Consider the following 21,640-nt stretch of genomic DNA (forward strand, 5'->3'; position numbering starts at 1 on the left):
GACACTGCACATATAGTTCACGGATAATACAGTAAGAAACTCACCTGGCCTTTAATTTGTGCAATATCATTTAACCTCTGCCGAAGAACAGAGACTTCTTTTTCCAACTTGCAGTTTCTTTGTGTTAACAACACAAGCCTACGCTGCACTTCCAAATCTTTCCCTGATGTCTCTAAAAACCTTCGGTAGGCTAAGTCAAAGGCTTGCCCAATAGTCAGTGTGATTTCTTCTGCCTGAAACATTGGGTTGTCTTTATGAGTCTATGCATTACTCATGAAACTTTTCTTTTAAGCTGTCTGCTTACTTGCAATTAGTATGTTTCAGATGTGGTACGTCAGTCATTATCTACAAATTCAAGAAAATATTACTTTGTTAAAATACTTAACAAGAGGTAATTCATGATTATGAAAACACTACCTCATTTATCACATGAATGTCAACTTTGAGACAAAGATATTTTTAGTGCCTTCATGGAAATGAATCTGACAGACTGCTACAACCAATAAGGAAATATTTAACACACTGGATGAATGTTAAAATCCACTTATTTACTATGACTTTTTAATCCGAGTATGATACCAGTATTTCTCGAGTAAAGAAATTTTACAATGCTCCAACAAATTTTTCCGTGAAGTTGATATAAGATAATCCTATAAGCATCTTTTTCAGGCACGTAACTGTGCTAATCGGAATTGTGAATTAACTAATGTTATTAAACTTTAAGTCAGGTAGCAGCTAAAGAAATTAACATGAGCTGACAAAACGAGAAAGATGTCATGGCCTATTGTTGGCAACAATATGAAAAGTGAATGTTGCATGTTCAGTTAGTCAGCAGGAAGTTTACGTTAATACCAGAAATTTCAAAAGTTTACAGCAATGTTCAGTCTAAGAAGAAAGAATGGGTAATTTTCTGTTTGCAGTTTTTCAAGTTATTTCACTCTTATAGATGTAAATGCTGTCAGCTGTTTATTGTTTTGGGATACAAACAACTAAGGTCATATGCAACCCTGCCAGAGCAGTAGAACACAAACAAGAAAAATGAGTTAGAAACAACATGTTAAGCCCAAGTGACGGAAGCAATGATAGCTAAAAACGCAGACTGACAAAGGTCAGTAAAATAAGCTGTAGATTAAATGTCTTTCACCATATTGCTATGATGGGTAAAAAGTAAAACATGGTTGACAGCCTACACATCACTCACTAAAACAGCCAGTAACTCAGATGGCGAACATAAATGGAAACTTAAATGGTTAAAAAAATACCATTTTGTCAGGAGATGGTGAACCATCAGAGGTTGAGGGAAGTGAGCACGAAGTGGTGGGGGGAATAGAAAGTAGTGGGGGGAGCACCACTTAAATGGTGATTGCTAACATGACTGCACCTGATACACTACCTAGCTAAAATTACCTACTCACTGTGAGGGCTGAGAGGAGGTCGTTCAAGCCACTAGGAGAGGCCGAATTCCTTAGAGCTTGTTCCCATGAAGGGAGGACCAGTTGTGAAGCCAAAGTAACACCACCTGCTGACAGATGGCAACACAAGAGATCAGAGGGAATGGAAGAGAGGGGGTGAAGGTACAAGGACTGCAGCTGCAGCCACCTCGTTTCCCATTAGACTGATGTAACCAGGAACAAACAAATATCACAGTGGCTCTGTCAAGAGTGAGTGACAGCTTTCCTGGACCAGTTGCGCGAAGGGATAAATGGTATACAGTACACTGAGTCTGAATGGAATAGAGAGTGAGCAGATGACAGAACTGTAATTTTCCAGAAGCCAATACCAAAAATTGTTCGTGTCAGTGATGAATGTAAACCTGACACCAAGGGCCATGAGAGCCATCAGCATACACAAAGGTACTATCACAAAGTTTCGTGCAACGATTGTGAAACTTACAGAGAAACAGTAATGCTGGGGTAGTGTCTTCAGGAAGGAAATTAAGGCCAAGGCAAAGAGAGGCCACTGCACAAAGCTAAGCTAAGGTAAGGTAATGAAGGGTTCACACTCATCAGGGAAGTGGCAGGTAGCGTGAAGTTAAGCTGCCAGAGCAATAGCCGAAAGTGAACTCTGGAAAGTAACAGAAGAGGGACACACCCCATACTAGCAATCTAAGGAGTCCTCTAAGGAGACAACGTAGGATGGGTGACCAGGCATGGCAGACTAACAGCATTATCTGCTGAGGAGAAAGTCATAGCATAATGACAACTAGTTAAGCAGCCTCAGCATACAGACTCAACTGGGGTAGTGTTAAAGGCGCCAGTGGCAAAACTCGTGCTATTATGGTGGATAGTATTGAGAAGGTGTAAGAGCAACAGACATGCAGATGCATAAACTAAACACCCGTAGTCTAGTTTCAAACAGACAAGGGACTGGTACAAACAGAGGAGGGTGGCTCAATCTGCACCCCAGAAAGCACCTTCGAGGACACGTAGGACACTGAGGGATTGTGTATGTCAGGCAGCCAGGTAAGACACACAGCACGACCAAGAAAGTTTCCAATCGAGCATGAGCCCCAGGAATTGTGGTGTCAACGAACAGGAGAGTAAGAGGCCAGGAGGTAAAGACTAGAAGATACCAACTTCACTGCCAGAAAGTCATACAATCTTGTCAGTGGAAAAGCAAAAGCCATTGCCAATGTTCCATGAACAAACACTATCAAGACATTGCTAAAGACGCTGATCAAGGAGACAAGTCCTTGTAGAACTGCAATAGATGGCAAAATTAACGAAAAGGGAGCTGGAGATGCCGAGCAGGAGACAGGCCGTAATAGGGTTGGATGCTCACGACAGTACCCTGGGGCAAACTATTTTCATGGATAAATGTTTTTGGTAAGGCAGAACCAACATGTACCTTGAAAACTTATCTGTTAAAAATTCCTGAAGGAAACAGGGCATGCGGCCACGGAAGCCCAATGTGTAGAGTGTACGGTGGATACCAGTCCTTCAGCAGGTGTCTTAGGATTTCTCCAAATTGAGAAACATGGCCACAGTCTTATTTCCACAGAAAACCATTCATGACATGGATTGACAAAGTGACAAGACAGTCAACTGCAGAACAGCCCGCACGAAATCCACACTGCACAGTGCTTAGTAAATTTCAAGACTAGCCACCATACCAGCATGGCATGGATAATATATTCAATCACCTTTCAAACACAGCTGGTGTGACATATGGGGTGGGGGCAATAACTAGAAGGAACGTGTGTCCTTGCTGGGTTTAGGTGTGTGCATAACAGGGACTTCACACCAGAGTCTGGGAATGAGCCCTCTCTCCACATGCAATTGTATGCATAAAGAAGAAAGTGCTTGCCCATAGGAAAAAGGTTCTGCAACATCTGAATGTTGACATCGTCCAGCCCTGGGGGTGGAGGATGAGGATGAAGTGAGAGCATGATCTAGCTCCCTTATAGTAAAGGTGGCATTGTAACACTCAGAATTCTAAGAGAAGGAAAGGTATCACCCCAGCCTTTTCCACTCATTTCCGATGGAGAAAGGCAGGGTGACAGTGGGTGGAGCTCTAAATAGTCACAAAATAGTGGCTGAAGCTTTGAGACAGCAGTAGGGTCCACTGTAACATCTGCTACAGTCAGGCTGAAAATTGGGGAATGGACCTTTGTCCCAGAGAGCCGTCTAAGGTTGGCACACATGACTGAAGAGGGTGTATAACTATTAAAAGAACTAGTACAGGAAATCCAGCTAGCTTTTTGCTATCCTAAAGAATGTGACGACACTGCACACAACTGTAACAAATGCAGTTTGCCATATCATGACAGCTGAAAATGCTAAGAGCACACCTCCACATGTAAATTGCACTGTGGCATGCCTCAATCCATGAAAGGACCGGGACACAGCGGGGTAAAAACGAAGAGAGGAATGGAATTTTCTGCAGCAGTAAGGATAATGTTTAAGATTATACCTTGTCATCACAACTGGGGAAATACTGTTTGTCAAAGGTAACCAGGGAGGAATAAATCCTCCTGTCAGCCTTAGGAAGCTGCCATTTAGGCATGTACGTGGGTGAGGTAGAAGTCTGCAATCTGGTAGCACATAAAGTGTTGCTTGAGTTTGTGTTGGAGAGAACAGACCAATCAAGATGATCGGCAAGCTGGGCAGTTCATTACAAGAGATTCAAATGGGAGTAAGTGTGGGGAGTCTTAAAGGAACGTGGGTGCTCCTGTGTTAAGCCAGATGAGGTCAAGTTGATTTAGAAGGTCAAGGAAGACAGCACCTCTGACACATTCTGGGAGAACACCAAAGGGGGATGTAAAGGGTACAAAGGGACAGGGTCAACTAAGAAAGGAAAATGCAGACTGCAACAGTTTGAAGCCAGGTCGTCAGGGAGATGGGTTGACTAATCATCATCTCTGATAAGCAGCACAAATCTCCATGCAACGGAATTGTGCCCTCAGGGTGGGGTGGGGTGGGGGGAGGGGTGGCAGAGGGAGGGGGAGGTGTTGTAGGGTGGGGGAGGCAAGGAAGGTCAGAACAGACCAGAAAGAAATGCCAGAGTTTGTAACTGTCATGAGGACGCAATTTTGTTTCCTGGAGGCAGAGCACAACCGAGCGCTGCGATTCTAATAGCAGCACTAAGTCCTGTTTCTCGGATTGAAGGCCGCAAACATTCCATTACAGTAGAGTTGTGATAAGGAAAGGGGAGGAGGGGAATAAAAGAGGGGGAGGATGACATCTTGGCAGCTGCCAAGTGCCAGCCTTCAAAGAGTCCCTACTGGAGGGTGCAAAGACTTCAGGATCCTGCTCCATGAAATTGACAGAGATATTGGCATTCTCCTCCTGTCAGTCTGTGAGGTCCAGGGTAGAAAAACAGTTCTCAGTGTGCACTGGTGACGTGGAGTTCATATCGGTGATGATGATGTGGGGAAACTGTTTAAGAGGATTTCCAAGTCCGCGAAGGAAGAATCAGATCTCTGTCGACTGGACCGACTTAACATGTCTTCACAGGAGTATTCCTTCTATCCTTTTCAGCCTGCAGGTCATGTAGCAGGTGATTTCATCCTGTGAGGCAGAAGCCTGGTTGCTTGTTGCACAGCTGGAGGAGATGGGGATGCTACCATGACACTGGGCAATTTTGTAACTGCGGTGTTTGTCACACGTCTGTGTGACAATTTCCTTAGTGGAGCAAGAGGTAGCAAGAACAGTACTGTAAGTGCCAGATGGTAGAATGCAGGGATTTCTCACTAACCAAAAACTTGCAAGCGACCAGGTAAGGCACTCTTTCCTTCACCAGGATGTCTGACAACCCTCTCATTGAGATACATGGGACAATCTCTGAAGGCGGCAGCACAGTTATCATTGCAGCGGGGAGACAGAGGCAGACTATCTCCCCAAGAACATCCCTACCACACGATACACGTTTGGCCAGATGTAGACAGGACATTTGAGTGTCATCTTAATGGGGACACCAGTAGCAGGCTCTGTACGTATGGTCTGACTAAGATAACTTCATAGCCTGGTTTACACACACACACACACACACACACACACACACACACACACACACACACACACACACACACACACACACACACACACACACACACACACACACACACACACACACACACACACACACACACACACACACACACACAGTGTTGAAAAGCAAAGTGCCATTGTGTAAATTAGAGCAGAATTTCACAGGGCCAGCAACAGCAACAACAGCTTTCTGAACAATAAACAGATTTACTGTGGCAAAGACTTTTCCTTCTTCAGTGTGTGAAAGCACGATTAACTGTGGTGCTGCAGGGAGGGTTTGAATTTGTAGCCTTATTCTGTTCTCATTTAGTAAATGTTGACTAAAGATTATTATTGGCTCATTGTGAGAAAATCCCCATGATGATCAGCATCTGACAGCATGCTCCTTCCAACTGGGGGGCCTCCTCCTCAGAAGGGGGCTCATCCACCTTAGGTGATTGTTAGGTGTATGGGAGGAGTGACCTGAGGTGCAAACAGAGGGAGCAATTGGCAATTTGCAAAGGTAGCAGTTCAGGCTATCACCCATCCCTCGTCCTGCCTGTATCGGGGTATGTGCAACCCCTACCTGTCAATCTATCGCTGGGAATTACATGTTACCCAGTTCCCAGTTATGCGTGTGACATGAGCTTGCCTTCAGGAGTGCACAGGGAAGAAGAGCAGCCTCGAATGCAGAAATAGAGGAAGGACAGGAGAACAGAAACTAAGAAAGAAAAAAATAAACGAAAAACAGTTTAGTCTGTTCTGCTACTGAAAGTGCAGAACACTTTCCAAAAAGCACAAACCTGCTAAAGAGGTGAGCCCCCTGGAAGAGTTTACTGTTTATGATCCAGGAAATTCTTTAAGTAAATTGAAAACAGAACTATAATACAAGGAGGAGATTTTCACTCTGCAGCAGAGTGTGCGCTGATATGCAACTTCCTGGCAGATTAAAACTGTGCCGGACCGAGACTAACTCTGGACCTTTGCCTAATACAAGGAAACTGAGCTGCCAGTAATGCCTGCCCATGCAATATGGACAATAAATGATACATTATTAGGTATGTTTAGCATTCAAAGATTTGAGCTTTCATTATCGCTTGAGATATGGAGAGGCAGAACAATTTGAACTGGCCACTATATAGTTCATGAACTGAAAGAATGGGGCTTTGAATTCATTAATGCTTCCAGAATATTTGCAACTGCTGGAACAAATAGGGCAAGAAGAAACGATACAGATCACGAGATGTAGCTACAAGTCTTGAATGCTGGAATGGTGACAGGAAGCAGATGTGGTTCATTCTGCATGGAGGGGTATATACTTTACCGCACTGCTAGTGTGTTCTGTCCCTGCTACACACCCTGTAACACTCTGCATCATCTCCCCACTGGTAACTGGCAATTCTGACTTTACACTAGGGACATTTCCTGCTTCTGACTTCCTCTACATTCATGTACTCAGAAAGCTATAGTTACTGATTTTTAATGAGGTGTTTGCTTCCAGAATGAGATTTTCACTCTGCAGCGGAGTGTGCGCTGATATGAAACTTCCTGGCAGATTAGAACTGTGTGCCCGACCGAGACTCGAACTCGGGACCTTTGCCTTTCGCGGGCAAGTGCTCTACCATCTGAGCTACCGAAGCACGACTCACGCCCGGTACTTTACAGAAGCTCTCCTGCGAACCTTGCAAGGTTCGCAGGAGAGCTTCTGTAAAGTTTGGAAGGTAGGAGACGAGATACTGGCAGAAGTGAAGCTGTGAGTACCGGGCGTGAGTCGTGCTTCGGTAGCTCAGATGGTAGAGCACTTGCCCGCGAAGGGCAAAGGTCCCGAGTTCGAGTCTCGGTCGGGCACACGGTTTTAATCTGCCAGGAAGTTTCAGGTGTTTGCTTAGTTATACTGAACACTAAATAGCTACATGAGCATTAAAATCAACATTATGTCCCACATGCAATCTAAAGTGTACACTATAAAGAGTTGTGGCAAATTATACCTTTAGCTGTCAGATCAAGTTATACAATGTCCCTTGTTACTAAGTGTTGTCACCAATTGCTGCCTTATGTGAACATCACTTTAATGGGCTGCTAAGTAAAAGAATGGTTCATGAAGGAAGCAAACTTATCTCTTGGTATACAACATGAAGTTCAGCACTTCATACAATTTAAATCTTAGTAATCTGCAACTGAATAGTTCATTAACGCCTATGCAACCATATCTAATCTTATGGGAAACAAGGAACTCAGGTGTTTAAGAACATTATATGAAGTTTAGACAATGTACTCTTAAAATGGCTAGTTATGAATTATTGGTGGGATACTGGGAAACTACATTTATGGAAGGGATTGTATACTTGTGTGAAACATTAAGCTGACAGACATAGTGGACTACAGCCTGGGGATTTAACTGTAGCCAGAGTTGGTTTAATGTCACGGGAGACCACTGAAAACTAAATATATAAAAGGTACAGCACAGCAAAAACAGAATCCAACATCCTGTAACATATGGCCCACTAAGTATTTTTGTTAAATAACATGAGGTTATGGTAAAAAGAATGCTCATGGTTTTTAGGACACCTTCCTATGTCTTAACTGCTCTTTCCTGGAACACTTTACAATCTAAACTGTCAACTCTTGTTATATTGTCTCTTCACAACATTAGTATGAAGAAATGTGTCAGTATCAACCTTTGTGACATTTTGTGTGTGTATTTTCTGTGCTTTTGTTTGATCTTTAAACCGTAAGGTATCAGCAAGTATAACATTTAGGTAAAATAGCCTTTTTGAATTCAAGACTGAACAACATGATTGATCCCTTAGAGAATCATCGAGTACTAGTAAGTACAGTTTAAAAAGCATTCCAGAAAGGCGAGAGCTTTCTAACTTGAAATCTGCTAGAATTGTAAGATGTCCACTTTGTACCCACTGTACAACTGAAAAGTAGGTTACTGTATTAATGGCCAATACTTGATTCAATTCCCTCCCTCTACCCCAACAATCATTTTCTTAATTGGCTTCCCTCCAACCATGATTTAGCATGTACACTAACGTCATCTAACATTCCATTATTACTATGATTTGTTTTATTTTAACGAAGTTTATGCATAGAAAATTGTTTTACAGCAAACTTACCAGTTTGTCACTGACAAACACAAAGCAGTTATGCGTTTCAGAATCTGCTTCTTTGGCTATGAAACTGAAGAACTTTTTCTCTCCTTTATCATCTGCACAATATGATATGCGATGGAGAGGATACTGATGCATTATTACCTTAAAAATAAAATTTAGAATGATGAAACCATCAGTTTTACAGATCAGTAGGAACTTACGTTAGCAACCAAATTACAACAATTACTAAGTTAGATTCATTCATTATGCAACAATTAACACCTAATATTTGATTTAAATCTTCTGCAGTGTGTTATTGTGATCTACAGTTCAAAGATCATGATTAATATGTATTACACTTTACACTATAATATGTAAAAAAACTGTATGACCCTCTATTCCTTTTGATTTTCAACATTAGTTATTAGTAATAAAGACTTCACGGAAGAACACACTATGACGAAGACTTCACTAAATGACACTAAGGACAGATGGCCTGTATCTACCATACAGAAAAGTAAAGCGGACACATCTCCTCCACCCAAACACTTGACTGGTGTGTCCCATGACATTTTGGTTGTAAGTCCAATGCTGCCAGTTATTAACAGAATATGGAAGCAGTAATGCTTCAGTGCGTCTCCATACAGAACCTCTCGTGTTGACATGTGACATGTCCCTTAAGGCCAGTGGAGCAGTTAACATGGTGTGTAAAATGTCAGCTAATAGGAATGGTGTGTGCCGAGGGAAAGAAGTGTCTGCGTGGGTCTTGTTCAGTAGAAATGAGCTTACAAGTTTTGGATCACTAGATATTCAGCCTGCTTCGGTGCTTACTGAATCCACTGTGAGGACTATTCATGACAATGTGGAACCTATTCTAAAACTGCTCAGTCATCAACTAACGGAAGTGTGATCTAATCTCACGCAAATGCGATTGAAAGAATAGATATATGCTAAGACAATGGACAGGGCACTAGAACCTACAGTGCATACCTTCCATTGAGCTGCTATTCAAGCTAAAGGTAAGACCTTGTACATATGTTTAAAGAAGTAAGAGGGCAATTCAGCACCTTCCTCTGCCAGCTCAGATCAGATCAGTTTGATCACTTCAAGCATCAGTTTGGCTTTCGTAACATCGGAATAGAGAGGCAGCTGCGGTAGATGACGGAGTCTAATTTGAAAAGAAGTTTAAAGCAAATGACAGAGGCTGTACTGCGAAACAGGTTTTGGACCTTAATGAGACGAGCTTGTTTACGAAACTAATGCCTACTAGTGCATTTATTTCTGTTTAAGAACAAACTCATGATTTAAGGCTGCCAGTGTCCGATGACCATTCTTTCCAGAGCAAATGTGGGATTGTGAACTAAAATCTTATGATGTACTTTGATTCTTAGGACACTATCTAGTTGTGAGAAGAGGCAACTGGGAATTCATTGGAGATTAAATAAATGTTTGATGAATTTTAGTTACTTCCTTTGATGAACTAAGGGGGTTTCAACACCTCTAAGGAAAAATCTTTAATTTTTCTCCTTGATGATGTTCTCCTTTATGTTCCCACCAACTTTCTATTACTGACTCCAGCGAAAACAAGTTCTGTTTCTGCTGCCGAACACTGAATCTAGCCTGCAACCCATGAACCAGGTAGTACTCATTGAATTTAGAGAGAACTATTTGCAAAAAATTTCTAGAATCTCAAAAGGAAGATTAGAGTGACTAACTCGCCATCACGATTTTCTGGTGACATTTAAATGAAAGATGGCCGCTGGCGTTATGAGACACGCATGGTCCGATATCAGTCTAAAATATGGTGGTAGTATATGGAGGGAGCTGTGGCTCGATGCTGTATCAAGACCAAAGGATTAAGTGATCACCGTTACAACTAGAGATATGGCAGACTGTTCACTGGTGAAGATGTGTGCGCGACTTCATAAATGCTCATTCCGAGAATTTAAGTAACGAAGATTTGATAATTTTCAGTGAGAATAATAAGCAAGAAATAGACAAGGATGTTCAGCCTGTTAGAATGATGAGAACTAACAAAATAGCCGAATCCTTCAGACTGAGCGATTCTGCGGTGAAAACTTTAACGAAATCCTGAAGAGTAAGGAGAAGTAGTTTATAGAGAATTTTAACGTTCCTTTAAATGTTACCAGTTTTATTATTGACTGGCAAAGAGTATTTACGCAACTGACATATGTCAAACAGTGACAATTTAATGCAAGCGCCTAGCGAGAACATTTCAGATCTCTAGGATTTACACGCAAGGAAATCCGTCACGGAAACGAAACCGATTGTAGCACGATCAAATTCCTCCGATGTAGATGCTCTAGAAGCTATTTAGCATGTAGAGTTTATGAAAATGATTTTTGTGCATTGTGTGTTTCCGTGTTTTTTGATTGTACAAATTTTGCACTAAAATGCGTTTCAGGAAGATAATGGTTATTTTGGTGAAAATTTTAAACTATTATTTTTAATTTAGTATGTGAATAAGAACCTAGCACCGGAATTTAGCATAAAATTACTCAGATTCCCGCGCAAATTAACTATTTGCGTTTAAGGAGGTTTACGTTTACTGGCCAGCAATTCTGTCTACTTAAGGTGAAAAAGTATCATTCAACTTTCGTGTTGAGCAATGCTTGAGAAACTGAAGCAGATTTTTCAGTAATCTTACACTGTCTGCTAGAAGCCATGACCAGACCTACCTCTGAAAGCAAAAAATGATATTGTTAGCGCTAACATTCTCAGGACCACTAACTTCTGCACAGAAACAAGGAAAGACATCTGGCTGAAGACTCCAGAAACAACTTTCTTACCGGTACACAGTCCCGCTGCTAAATCCAACACTTCTTTCCTGTTCCGTATCATAATTCCTCTAAAAATATGGAATCAATTCTATTTTTCACGTGTAAAATGTGTACACAACCGAGATTTTTTAATCTTTAAATATTTTAGATCAATGTATACTATCTTCTAATATTTGTTTTCCTTTAGCTATCCAACAATAGTTTCTACTTATTACCTTAGTTTTTGGTGTCTGTATGGCTACACCATCAATGCTGATCGTCAGTTCAACTTTAGGAGTTTTGTTGCCTTCAGCTTTCCTAAGCTGCTGGCAAAATTTCAGCTTCCGTATGCTCTCTTTCACTACAGTAATGCCCTTGGGCTGATCTACTTCTGTATTTCCCAAGAACTGAAAAATAAAATTAATTTGGTGTTACACTAACATAAAAACCATTTGAATCTGTTTATAGTAACAATGTTGACAACTATTACGCAATAAACCAGTTACTTTATAACCAAAATTTTTCTGAAGCCAAATTATATTGGCAGGTAACCTGCCACCTAGCAGTGAGTAGCAACAATGGATATTTGAGGGATAGTCTTAAGACTTAAGGTTATTTGAACATTAAATAGAAAAGTAAATAATTACATGCATTTATGGACTTCTTGCTCCAAGTTTAAGCATTTGAAACAAAATCCTTGATTTAATAACAGTAACCCTGATCATTTTATGTGCTTCGTGTGCCCAACGAATACATCAAAAAGAACTGCAGCAGGTTTTTCAATTTCTTGCTGTCCGGCGGTGGTGTGCGGGGCAGATTGCTCTGACAATTTTATGAAAAAACTGCAAAGTTTCTTGTGCTAGCGTAACCATGAGAAATTGTGCCAGAGTGTCTTAATCGTATTTCCTGTATGACAGCTGTGAGCCTGAGGCCTTGGAAGATAGGGCCTACTTAGCTGTGATTAGTCCGATGTCGGAAACACGTTGATAATTCAGTGAAAGGAGAACGACGGATTTACTATTTCATTCTTTTGTAGGCTTTCACTCTAGATTTCACGAAACAGAGTAAATTCCTTTGTCTTGAAATGCGTTTCTCACCACCTAAAATTAAATGGTAATTTATGCCATACTTTCCTGAACAGTCCTAATTCGAACCCTATACGAACGGCGTTTTACAATTCATGTTTCTCTTTCGTATGTTCTGCACAAATGGCAGAGTCACTTATTATACAGGATGTCCTAGAAGGGTCAATATTCAGGAACGTGACGGCAACTACCATTCGAAGCAAAGAATACCACCACCACCACCACCACCACCACCACCACCACCACCACCACCACCACCACCCTGTCAAATCTATCTCACTGCAAGCTCCTCGATTTTCCATGTTTTGAGATGTTAGCATGGACGAAAAGTATGTAAACAGGGGTTCTGAACTGCATACCGTAAGAGCTGCGAGCACTTTTCCATCTCTTGCATGAAGTGCTGATAGCTCTTGACATGCTTATAGAGCCCGTGTTTGCTACTTTTTTGCTGTGAATGATCATTCCTTATACCATCCCTCTCAGAACAACTTTTAGCACCACTAGTGTTCAAATATGTGATCTTTATGAGCACCCTCAAAAATTTGTCAGGGGAAGGGGAGAGTGTGTGCGCAATAGATTTACAGTTTTATGTAATGAATTTGTTTCAAGACTTATCATGGCCAAATAACTAAATTTACTGGTGTCGAGAAACCTCTTATCCTAGATCATTTTTAGATACCCAATGTATACCTGTTATAGGTAGATTCTGTAATTATTAAAAACACTGTACTCTAGATTCTAGAGGGGAGGGTGGTGGGAGTGGGGTAGTGCCCATCTTGCCCTCCGTTACGGAGGCCTATGCGCGTTACGATTTTAGTTGTGTGACATTACCCTACGAAGGTTTTGCCTTACTCAAGCACGAATTTCATTTCGCGTGACAGTAACCTTCAGAGAAACATTTTGGACATTATTCCCTCATAGCAGTTCGTTTTACTAAAAGCGTGTTAGCACAAATGCATATTAAGTTCATTCAGGTATTCCCAAATGCACCTTTTATTAACCTGATACAGACGCGCACCACCCATGTAAGTGATCTTTCTTACTGAGGCAAAAACTGATTATTCCTGGGGAACGGTATGGAAACTGCAGCTGTCTTTGTTAAATGCGTGCACGCTTTCCCACCGCCCATTCCGCACGCAATGAGGACGACTTTCACTGACAGTTCCATTAGGCGCCTAGTCCGACTGCCCGCTTGTCTTCGTTACGCTTGCTAGCAGCTACGCGCTTTGCCTTTTGTTTTGGCGCGAACTTCTTGATACGTTGGTGCCACTGGCAGCCTGTCTTTCGAGTATTGTTTTTACAAGGTTAACGACTACAGGTCAATACCATGTTCTGACGCATAGCTCTTTCAGCTTGGGCCAATACTAATAAAATACAGCTGTTAACCTGAAATTGAAGTGAAACTGACCTGCTTTTCTAAAGACTACACGAAATCTGACGTTTCTGGATGGACGAAGTTCAGAACTCCTCTGTTAAGTGCTAGACAGCTTTAAGTCGCCAAAACCAGTTGGCGGAAAGAAAAAAAATGGCTGCCCTATTCCATATTTCCTTACATTCTTCCTAGAGTGTAACTACAGAGCTTAACCTTTATCAGCCGTTTTAAAATTTACCTTTTTGCCAGCATTAGCTCTGAACATTGCCCACATTTTAAACCATTTTAATATTTTAACGTTATTGTTCACACAGTACAGGGGAGAGACTAAACGAAACATTTGTATGTACTGTCACTTCAGACACGTATGTCACCATGATATATATTGCTGCTCATAGCGACCGGCGAAATTTAAAAAAAACATACCAATTTCCTATAGAACAGCAGTGCTGCGCCTGCGTATTGCCAATTGTAGGAAGCAGGGAAGACGAAATTTATTTTCTCGAGTAAAAACAATACATCGCTTTGAAGGTTTCGGTGTTGCACGAACATTGTCACATTGGTTGCTAATGTTAGCCTATATACATCTGTACTCCGCAAACCGCTTAAGTGCGTGGCAGAGGCTACGACGCATTGTACTGGTTATTAGGGCTTTCTTTCTACCTTTCCATTCACGCATGGAGCGCGGAAAGAATGACTTTAAATGCATTTGTGCGCGTGTAATTTGATTTTGTCCCTAATGGTGCGAGGGTTTTAGTACATTCTTGGAGAAGCAGTTCTTGTTACCCGGCAAGAAAGCTTTCTTGGGATAGTTTGAGTATATTTTGGTGTCTGCCAGTTCAGTTTCTTCAGCATACGTGTAAGTGCCCGTTAGTCTTCCTTGGAATGGGTCACACACACTTCAGCAATATTTTAAGTTGGGTCGCACGGGTGACAAGCTATCTCCTTTGTAGAGTGACTGCATTTCCCTGTTATTCTAGTGATAAACCTAAGTATCCCCTGATTTACCTAAGACAGACTGACCATTTCATTCCGTATCTCTATATAGATCTGCAACCAGGTATTTGTACGAATTTACTGATTCCAGGCGCTTCAGCCCGGAACCGCGCTGCTGCTACGGTCGCAGGTTCGAATCCTGCCTCTGGCATGGATGTGTGTGATGTCCTTAGGTAAGGTTTTTAGGTCCCATAGTGCTTACAGCCGTTTGAACCATTTGATTCCAACCGACGCATACTGTCGTCAAATACTTTCTCTTTGTGACGTGCACAATTTTACGTTTTGAACATTAAACCAGTTTCAGATCTTTGCACCATTTTGGAGAAAGCTTCACAGACATTGCCATTTAAGATTTCAGACAGTACAGTATTATAGGTAACTTCATCTGCGGAAAGTCTGAGGTTATTGTCAATTCTGTCTGCAAGGTTATTAATACTTTTTATTACCACGTGTCTCCCCCTCGACCACCACCACCACCACCACCACCACCACCACCACCACCACCACCACCACCACCACCACCACATCAATGCCCATCTATTATATTTTTAATAATTAAATGAAAGCTACCTGCCGTCCTCGTCTGGAGAGTCTTCTGTTTCCATGTTTTGCCCGCAATTGCCTTAAAACCGACAACAAATATCCATTTCTTATCTTTTGTTCTCAGTTTTGAAATCTCTCAAAGTAATTGAAATAAGGTGGTGAGCATTTTAAACTAGACCAACTGAATACCAGTGCATCCAAATTTGTCATCAATTACCTATTTTATTTGATTGCAGGGATATGGACAAATTAAATTGTGGGACTTCTCTCGTACGAATGAAAAATTCGTAAATTATACTGTATTGAATGGAAACACTGCGAAGCATCAGACTGGGTCATCTGGATACCCTTACTTTGTTCCTGTTTCAAATATTTTTATAATTAAGAATAGCCCTGATCTTCTCGGCATCCAGTTTGTTGCGATTAAATAACTGCATTTTTTTCGAGTTACAGTTTTTATTACTCGCAATGGCCTAAGTGATTGTCTTCTGATCACTCGCCTGAGACGTGTCCAAATTCGAATTCCGGTGAGGGAATTAGTGGTTGTCTTAAGGTAGTGGCTCTGATTTCCGTTTCGTACTCAGTAGCGGCTGCTTTAGGTTTGAGGTGGGTAGATGCAATGTGTGTAGTTTCGTCGAAGTAAGCAAAAACTGATCAAATTATTCCTTAGTTTTCTGAAAACAATTTGGTGTCAATTTTCCTATAGTCCGTTTTTCCTCCTTTGCTCAGTTTGTTGGCTATTTGATTTGAAATTAGTATTTCCACCCCTTACCGTCATTAAAATTTTGTCGGCCCTAGGCGGCCGCCTAGTCTTGCCTAATGATAGAAACGGCACTGACACGAAGGGTCCTTAAACCCTTACCAGGGGGACACAGCCAAAGTTACTTCTGCGTCCAGGGTAACATGCTGTGTCTTCCCTACGAAAAATTCTCAATCCAGACAAATTTATCTTCACTCCACCTTCGAACGTACATTGGATCATTAGTGTAGATGTGGTACTGCGTCGAACGCTTTTCGGAAATCGAGAAACACTAGCTTCCTGATGGCATTGATCCATGGCTTTCCGGATGTCATGTGAGAATAAAAAGAAAGTTGGGTGTCACAAGACTTGACTACTGATGTTTTCGGTATCCACGCTGTTTGGCGTGGGGGGTCCTGTCCGAAATGCCTCATTGCGTTTGAGCTCAGGATATGTTTTCATATTCTACAACAAATGGATGTGAATGATACTGAACGGTGGTCATGCGAATGACTTCTGCCACTCTTCTTGTAGATTGGTGTAACCTGTCGTTTATTCCGACTACTAGGCACTTTATTCGTGGGATCTACAATACATTAGGTATGAAAGAGTAACTCGTACAAGGCATCATCGCGAAGTACGCCAATTAGGTATCCCAGAAGAATTATATGGAGGACGCTTAGCTACACTGAGATGGCTTCAGGTCATGAGCTTCTCTAATAGATTAATTGCTTTAGCTCAGATTTCAGGGAGAGAAGCACGCTGATTTTCCACGAAAACTTTTCTGAGGTAGTGTATTTATGCTTTATACTGCTCTTGACGCCACTATTTCCTTTTAAGCAGGCAGTGAAACAAGGGAACAACATTCAAAATTTTTCTATGTTCTATAATAGAAAGATTAGTTCGAAATATCTAGTGTGACCATGCAAATTATGCTTCAGTTTCTGTGGGCACTTCAAAATATTCTAGTGAAGTGTCGCCTAGCTTCAAATCATTGGTAAGCTTCTAGAAACAAATGCTCCGTCTACAAATGCCTAGATACAGTGAACGAAATAGTGAATGGGAGCTGAGAATATACCCTAGTTTTGTAACTTACGAAAAGTGATACTTATTTCGCCTACTGCGGACAGCAAACGGGTTGATAGAATGAGCGATCCGCTGCTTTTCCGTTCTTTCTTGTAAGTACGTAAGTGGTGTTAGCTGGAGCCTGAGCAGTTCTATAACCCCGACTCCTCGGCTAAGAAGTTGTATGCACTAATATAGCGCCACCTACCACGTTAACTTCTACCAGGAAGTGATAAGCTGCTAAGGAAAGACATTTTACTCCATCTCTGACGCACAATTCAGTGGCCACAAACTAAGCGCCAAATTAAATTTTTTTCCTTCACACAATAGGTTCTTTAGTGCCTGAGCAGCATTGTGTGTTATTCTCAGCATAGCATCTTCAATTTTGGAACTTAGGTGCCATGTAGTATTATGCACATAGCGAAAACTATTCTGCCATATGAACGCCATTCTATCAAATTTCAAGATGTTAAGTGGCTCTTCTGGTGGTTCTTCGTAGGGAAACAGTTATAAATAAGAATAGCAGTATTGTCTTAGTTTTACTGCAGAATGCACAATATTATTTTCATTTATAAGTTTGGAAGACTCCATGTTACCAGTTAAGAGCAACTTTTAAGACGATTTACAGCTTTTAGATTACGCTGAAAGTTACATCAAACGTATTCACTGCCATGTCTCCGCAGACGTCGTTGCCACTACGTTCTTCCTATTTTCTTTGATAGTTTGTGTAATTTTATCTACTTTATTTCAGTCTCAGGGCAATTTTTTATTAATGATTGCAGGAATGGAATAAAATGAAATCTTGACACCCAGTACTGGCGAAGCCCACACCAAATACCATTGTGACCGCCAAATTTTGATTCTCATCCGGACTACGTTACCCCTATTTTTTGGACTGCTTGAAAGGCAAAAGTTTACCTGAAGGCGTGAGCTCAGTATTTTGCGACGAAAATTCTTCCACTTTCGTAAATCTGATCTGCCTTAATTTATAAGGTCACCGCGACAGCGCACCTTAATGCCTGCTAACGCGGCGCGCTGGGTAATTCGTTGACAACAAATGTAAGCAAATTAGTCATGTTTAATTATTTGCAGTGTACACGTGGATGGCCAAGAAAGGACGCCAGTTCGAGGTAGCGAAGATTCTCGAGTTGATGGATAACTACGAAAGCGAAGTGGGAAAATTCTAAGAATAATATCGAAAGACGGCAAGAGCAGCAAGTTTTACCATTACTGGATGTGCGAGTAGTAGTAAAAAAATTTGTGAAGATATGCATGACAGGAGTCAAACGTTAAGCGAGAATGTTACTTGAGAAGGAAGATTGATCGTGCAAAGTTTCTTCATAAGATTATAACCTCCCATTCATCGAGGTGAACTGGGAAGGCCCAAGGCATTTCTTTTTATTGGAAAGATGGTGCTCCATGAAATTTCGCACATCTCATTTTAATTCCACTTACACCGCTGGCCAGACTAACTATTAAAGCGGCAGACAGACGCCTGACACGAAGTTTACTAGTTTACTACAACCTCCGTTATGTTATTTATTTAGCTTCTCCATGCAACTGCGCGCTTCAGGAACGCCATGTACGTTCAACATGAACATCACAGGAAAATTACGCTGCAGGTTTCTCAGCCAGAAATCCACTGTTGACTATTCAGGGGATATTTTTTTGCTTCATGTAATAAGAAACCCACTAGCATTGTCAAACGCGTATCAGTAGGATAATGGCCTACAGAGGCTGAGGCTTATCGTTCTGCACTTTTGCTGGTCGTGTTGGTCGGAGTATCACGAGTGACATGCGACTATGATCTATTGCATTGTGCTATGTACGATATCCCAGGCCCCACGCGCCTGACGCCGGAGGGGAGATGTTTGTTCTGCCAAGTCGTGCAAGATCTTAAGCCACGTCGGGTACCTCGAGTTAGGAAATGAGGTTTTTACAACAAGACAGCCCAATGATTTTTGGACTATCGTGGTGACCATTGTTGGGGCTTCACCTGATGCGGCAGCAGAGATGCACGCCAATAACGAGGCGCTCAACGACAACATTGTACACAGCAGAGTTGTTCTGTCTTTTACACCACCTGTTTTGCGTACAGGATCGCGAGTGACTTCGCATATGTACACGCTCCGAGGAGAACGAGCGTTGCCCGACTGCATTACTCACCTTACAGGTCCATCATCCGGCTTGGAGGTGGGGTGGTGGGGCTGCATTTTGTGCCCAACAATTACCTCTGGTTCACATAGCCGTAATTTCCAGGGTGTTTAGAACAGGATGATTCCTGTCCTCTAGAGATCTATTGTATGTTTCAACAATATACCCAAGCCTGCACATTTCCCAAGCCGTCCTGAACTACCTCGATACAGAGAGTATTCGACTGTTGCCCTGACCAGCAAGTTCGACTTCCATCTCACATGAAAACATCTGGTCATAGATAGCTGAGAATCTGGTACGCCTACACTAATTTAACACAGTTAAAGCAGTATGGAATGACCTATCCAAATATCATCCCGGCTCACCCTATATACCTTCGCCGGCCGGAGTGGCCGTGCGGTTCTGGGCGCTACAGTCTGGAGCCGAGAGATCGCTACGGTCGCAGGTTCGAGTCCTACCTCGGGCATGGATGTGTGTGATGTCCTTGGGTTAGTTAGGTTTAATTAGTTCTAAGTTCTAGGCGACTGATGACCTCAGACGTTAAGTCGCATAGTGCTCAGTCATTTGAACCATTTGCACCTATATACCTTCAAATCTAAAAATATCCTTTAACAACTTTACTATAAACGAAGTAAAGTTTAGTTATTTTCTGTTCTTCCTAGTGTTTCAGTTTTCAGAGTCAGCAGTGTTTAGTATTTAAGCTAGGGTGCTTCCGGCGATTACTTTATCTACTTTCACGTTGAAAGTTCTCGTAGTGAAATTTTCACCCTGCAGCCGAGTGTGCGCTAATATGAAACTTGCTGGCAAATTTAAACTGTGTGCCGAATCGAGATTCGAACTGGAGGTCTTTGCCTTTCGTGGGCAAGTGCTCTACCGACTGAGCTATCTGAGCTCGACTAGCTTAGTCGATAGAGCAGTTGCCTGCGAAAGGTAAAGGTCAGGAGTTCTAATCTCTGTGCGGCACAGTTTTAGCCTGCATCAAGTTTCAGCCTGTTAGGGCTCTGGACTATTGTCCGATGAAATATGGCCGTTTGAAGTATTTTGGAAATTAACATTAACTATTAAAATACACTGGGGATGTAACTGGAGGGCCAATGACTAACTCTAGTCTGGGGAACTTAACTTCAATTTTAACGAATGCTCAACGCTGCAGTCCTTGCCGACTGGTAGGTAAACAGTGTTCTCTAAGTGAATATTGTCGAACTCGAGACCAAAACAACCTACCCAGTACTGTCAGCTGCCATCCCAGCGCCGACAAGTGTTTAGACTATTTGTAGAACTGCCCGATGGTGGCTGTGCTAGGATATTAGGGGCGTCTACGGGCGTAACCGACATTATAAAATTAGTGACTACAATTCATAAATGATCCAGCTCCGTACTCTATTAGTCAGCGCGTCTAACTCATGCAAAGGACTAGTTTTCAATTCGCAGGAGTGCCAGGGCTTTTTCTTTGGTAGGATTGGACGGTGTGCACTCAGCCTCGTGATGGCAATTGAGGAGCTACTCTAATGAGAAGCAACTGTAAGGTCTATAGCTGGTAAATGTGTGCTGGTCCCATGACGATCGACACAGCATCCGCATGACGCTACATGGCAGATAATGACCGATCGACATCATATCCTGTTCACGACCTGATCGCGAACATTAGTCCAATTCGTACCTTGTTAACCGCAGAATGTTTAGTAGTGAGTTTCTTATGCTTTATAAGAGTGTGTATTCCGAGGAGCCATTATGTACTTGGAATGCATGTCGAGCCGTCCACTGTGGTGTTTCTCTTACTGTACAGAGAAACTGGGGAATTTGCCTCGTCCTAACTTCAAAATATTCTTGCTGAAATCACCAAAATTTTTTTCAAATTTCCATTACTTGAAAGTCCCTATTTGTCCTCTAGCATCCTCGACACCGAGGACGAGAGTGCTAACTGGACAGTACATATTGTCACGCCACAATACGACTCATTTATTCGAAGTTGAATTCGAAGGCGATTTACATTTATTGGATGTTACTATTCTTAAGACTGATTCACCAGTTATGTGGTCGATGCTTTATAATATCGGGGTTTGTTGTCGCAAGGGAATCATGCAACGCCTATGTGGTGATGTTTCACCTATGAGGCGGCAACTGTGCACTCATTCCGTTTCAGAACCACAGCAGTATTTACACTTCGCAGACTGAAGTAAAGGTGTTTTAAACTGCGCTAAGAAGACTCCGTCTAGCATCTTTCTCTGAAATCTAAGAAGGACGAGATTTCTCTTTTTCTGTGACTCAATTTAGAGTTATTTGCTATGAACACACTTCCCTACCTTGACGTGGTAGCATCTATACAGGATTATTTCCATT

At 41.9% G+C, this 21,640-nt stretch overlaps 1 protein-coding gene across 4 annotated transcripts in view; it reads right to left on the bottom strand.

Moving 5' to 3' along the window:
* LOC124722916 (PTB domain-containing engulfment adapter protein 1-like) overlaps positions 1-21,640 on the bottom strand; it is a 144,519-nt gene that overhangs the window by 6,694 nt on the left and 116,185 nt on the right. For all 4 annotated transcript variants that reach the window (XM_047248069.1, XM_047248067.1, XM_047248068.1 and 1 more), the window contains exons 4-6: positions 11,583-11,753; positions 8,591-8,728; positions 45-233 (exon numbers count right to left, since the gene is read on the bottom strand). In XM_047248069.1, the coding sequence (XP_047104025.1) occupies positions 45-233; positions 8,591-8,728; positions 11,583-11,753 (498 nt within the window). The remainder of the gene's footprint in view (positions 1-44; positions 234-8,590; positions 8,729-11,582; positions 11,754-21,640) is intronic.

The sequence above is a fragment of the Schistocerca piceifrons genome, chromosome X (assembly GCF_021461385.2).
Source record: "Schistocerca piceifrons isolate TAMUIC-IGC-003096 chromosome X, iqSchPice1.1, whole genome shotgun sequence".
Classification (NCBI taxonomy): Eukaryota; Metazoa; Arthropoda; class Insecta; order Orthoptera; family Acrididae; genus Schistocerca; species Schistocerca piceifrons.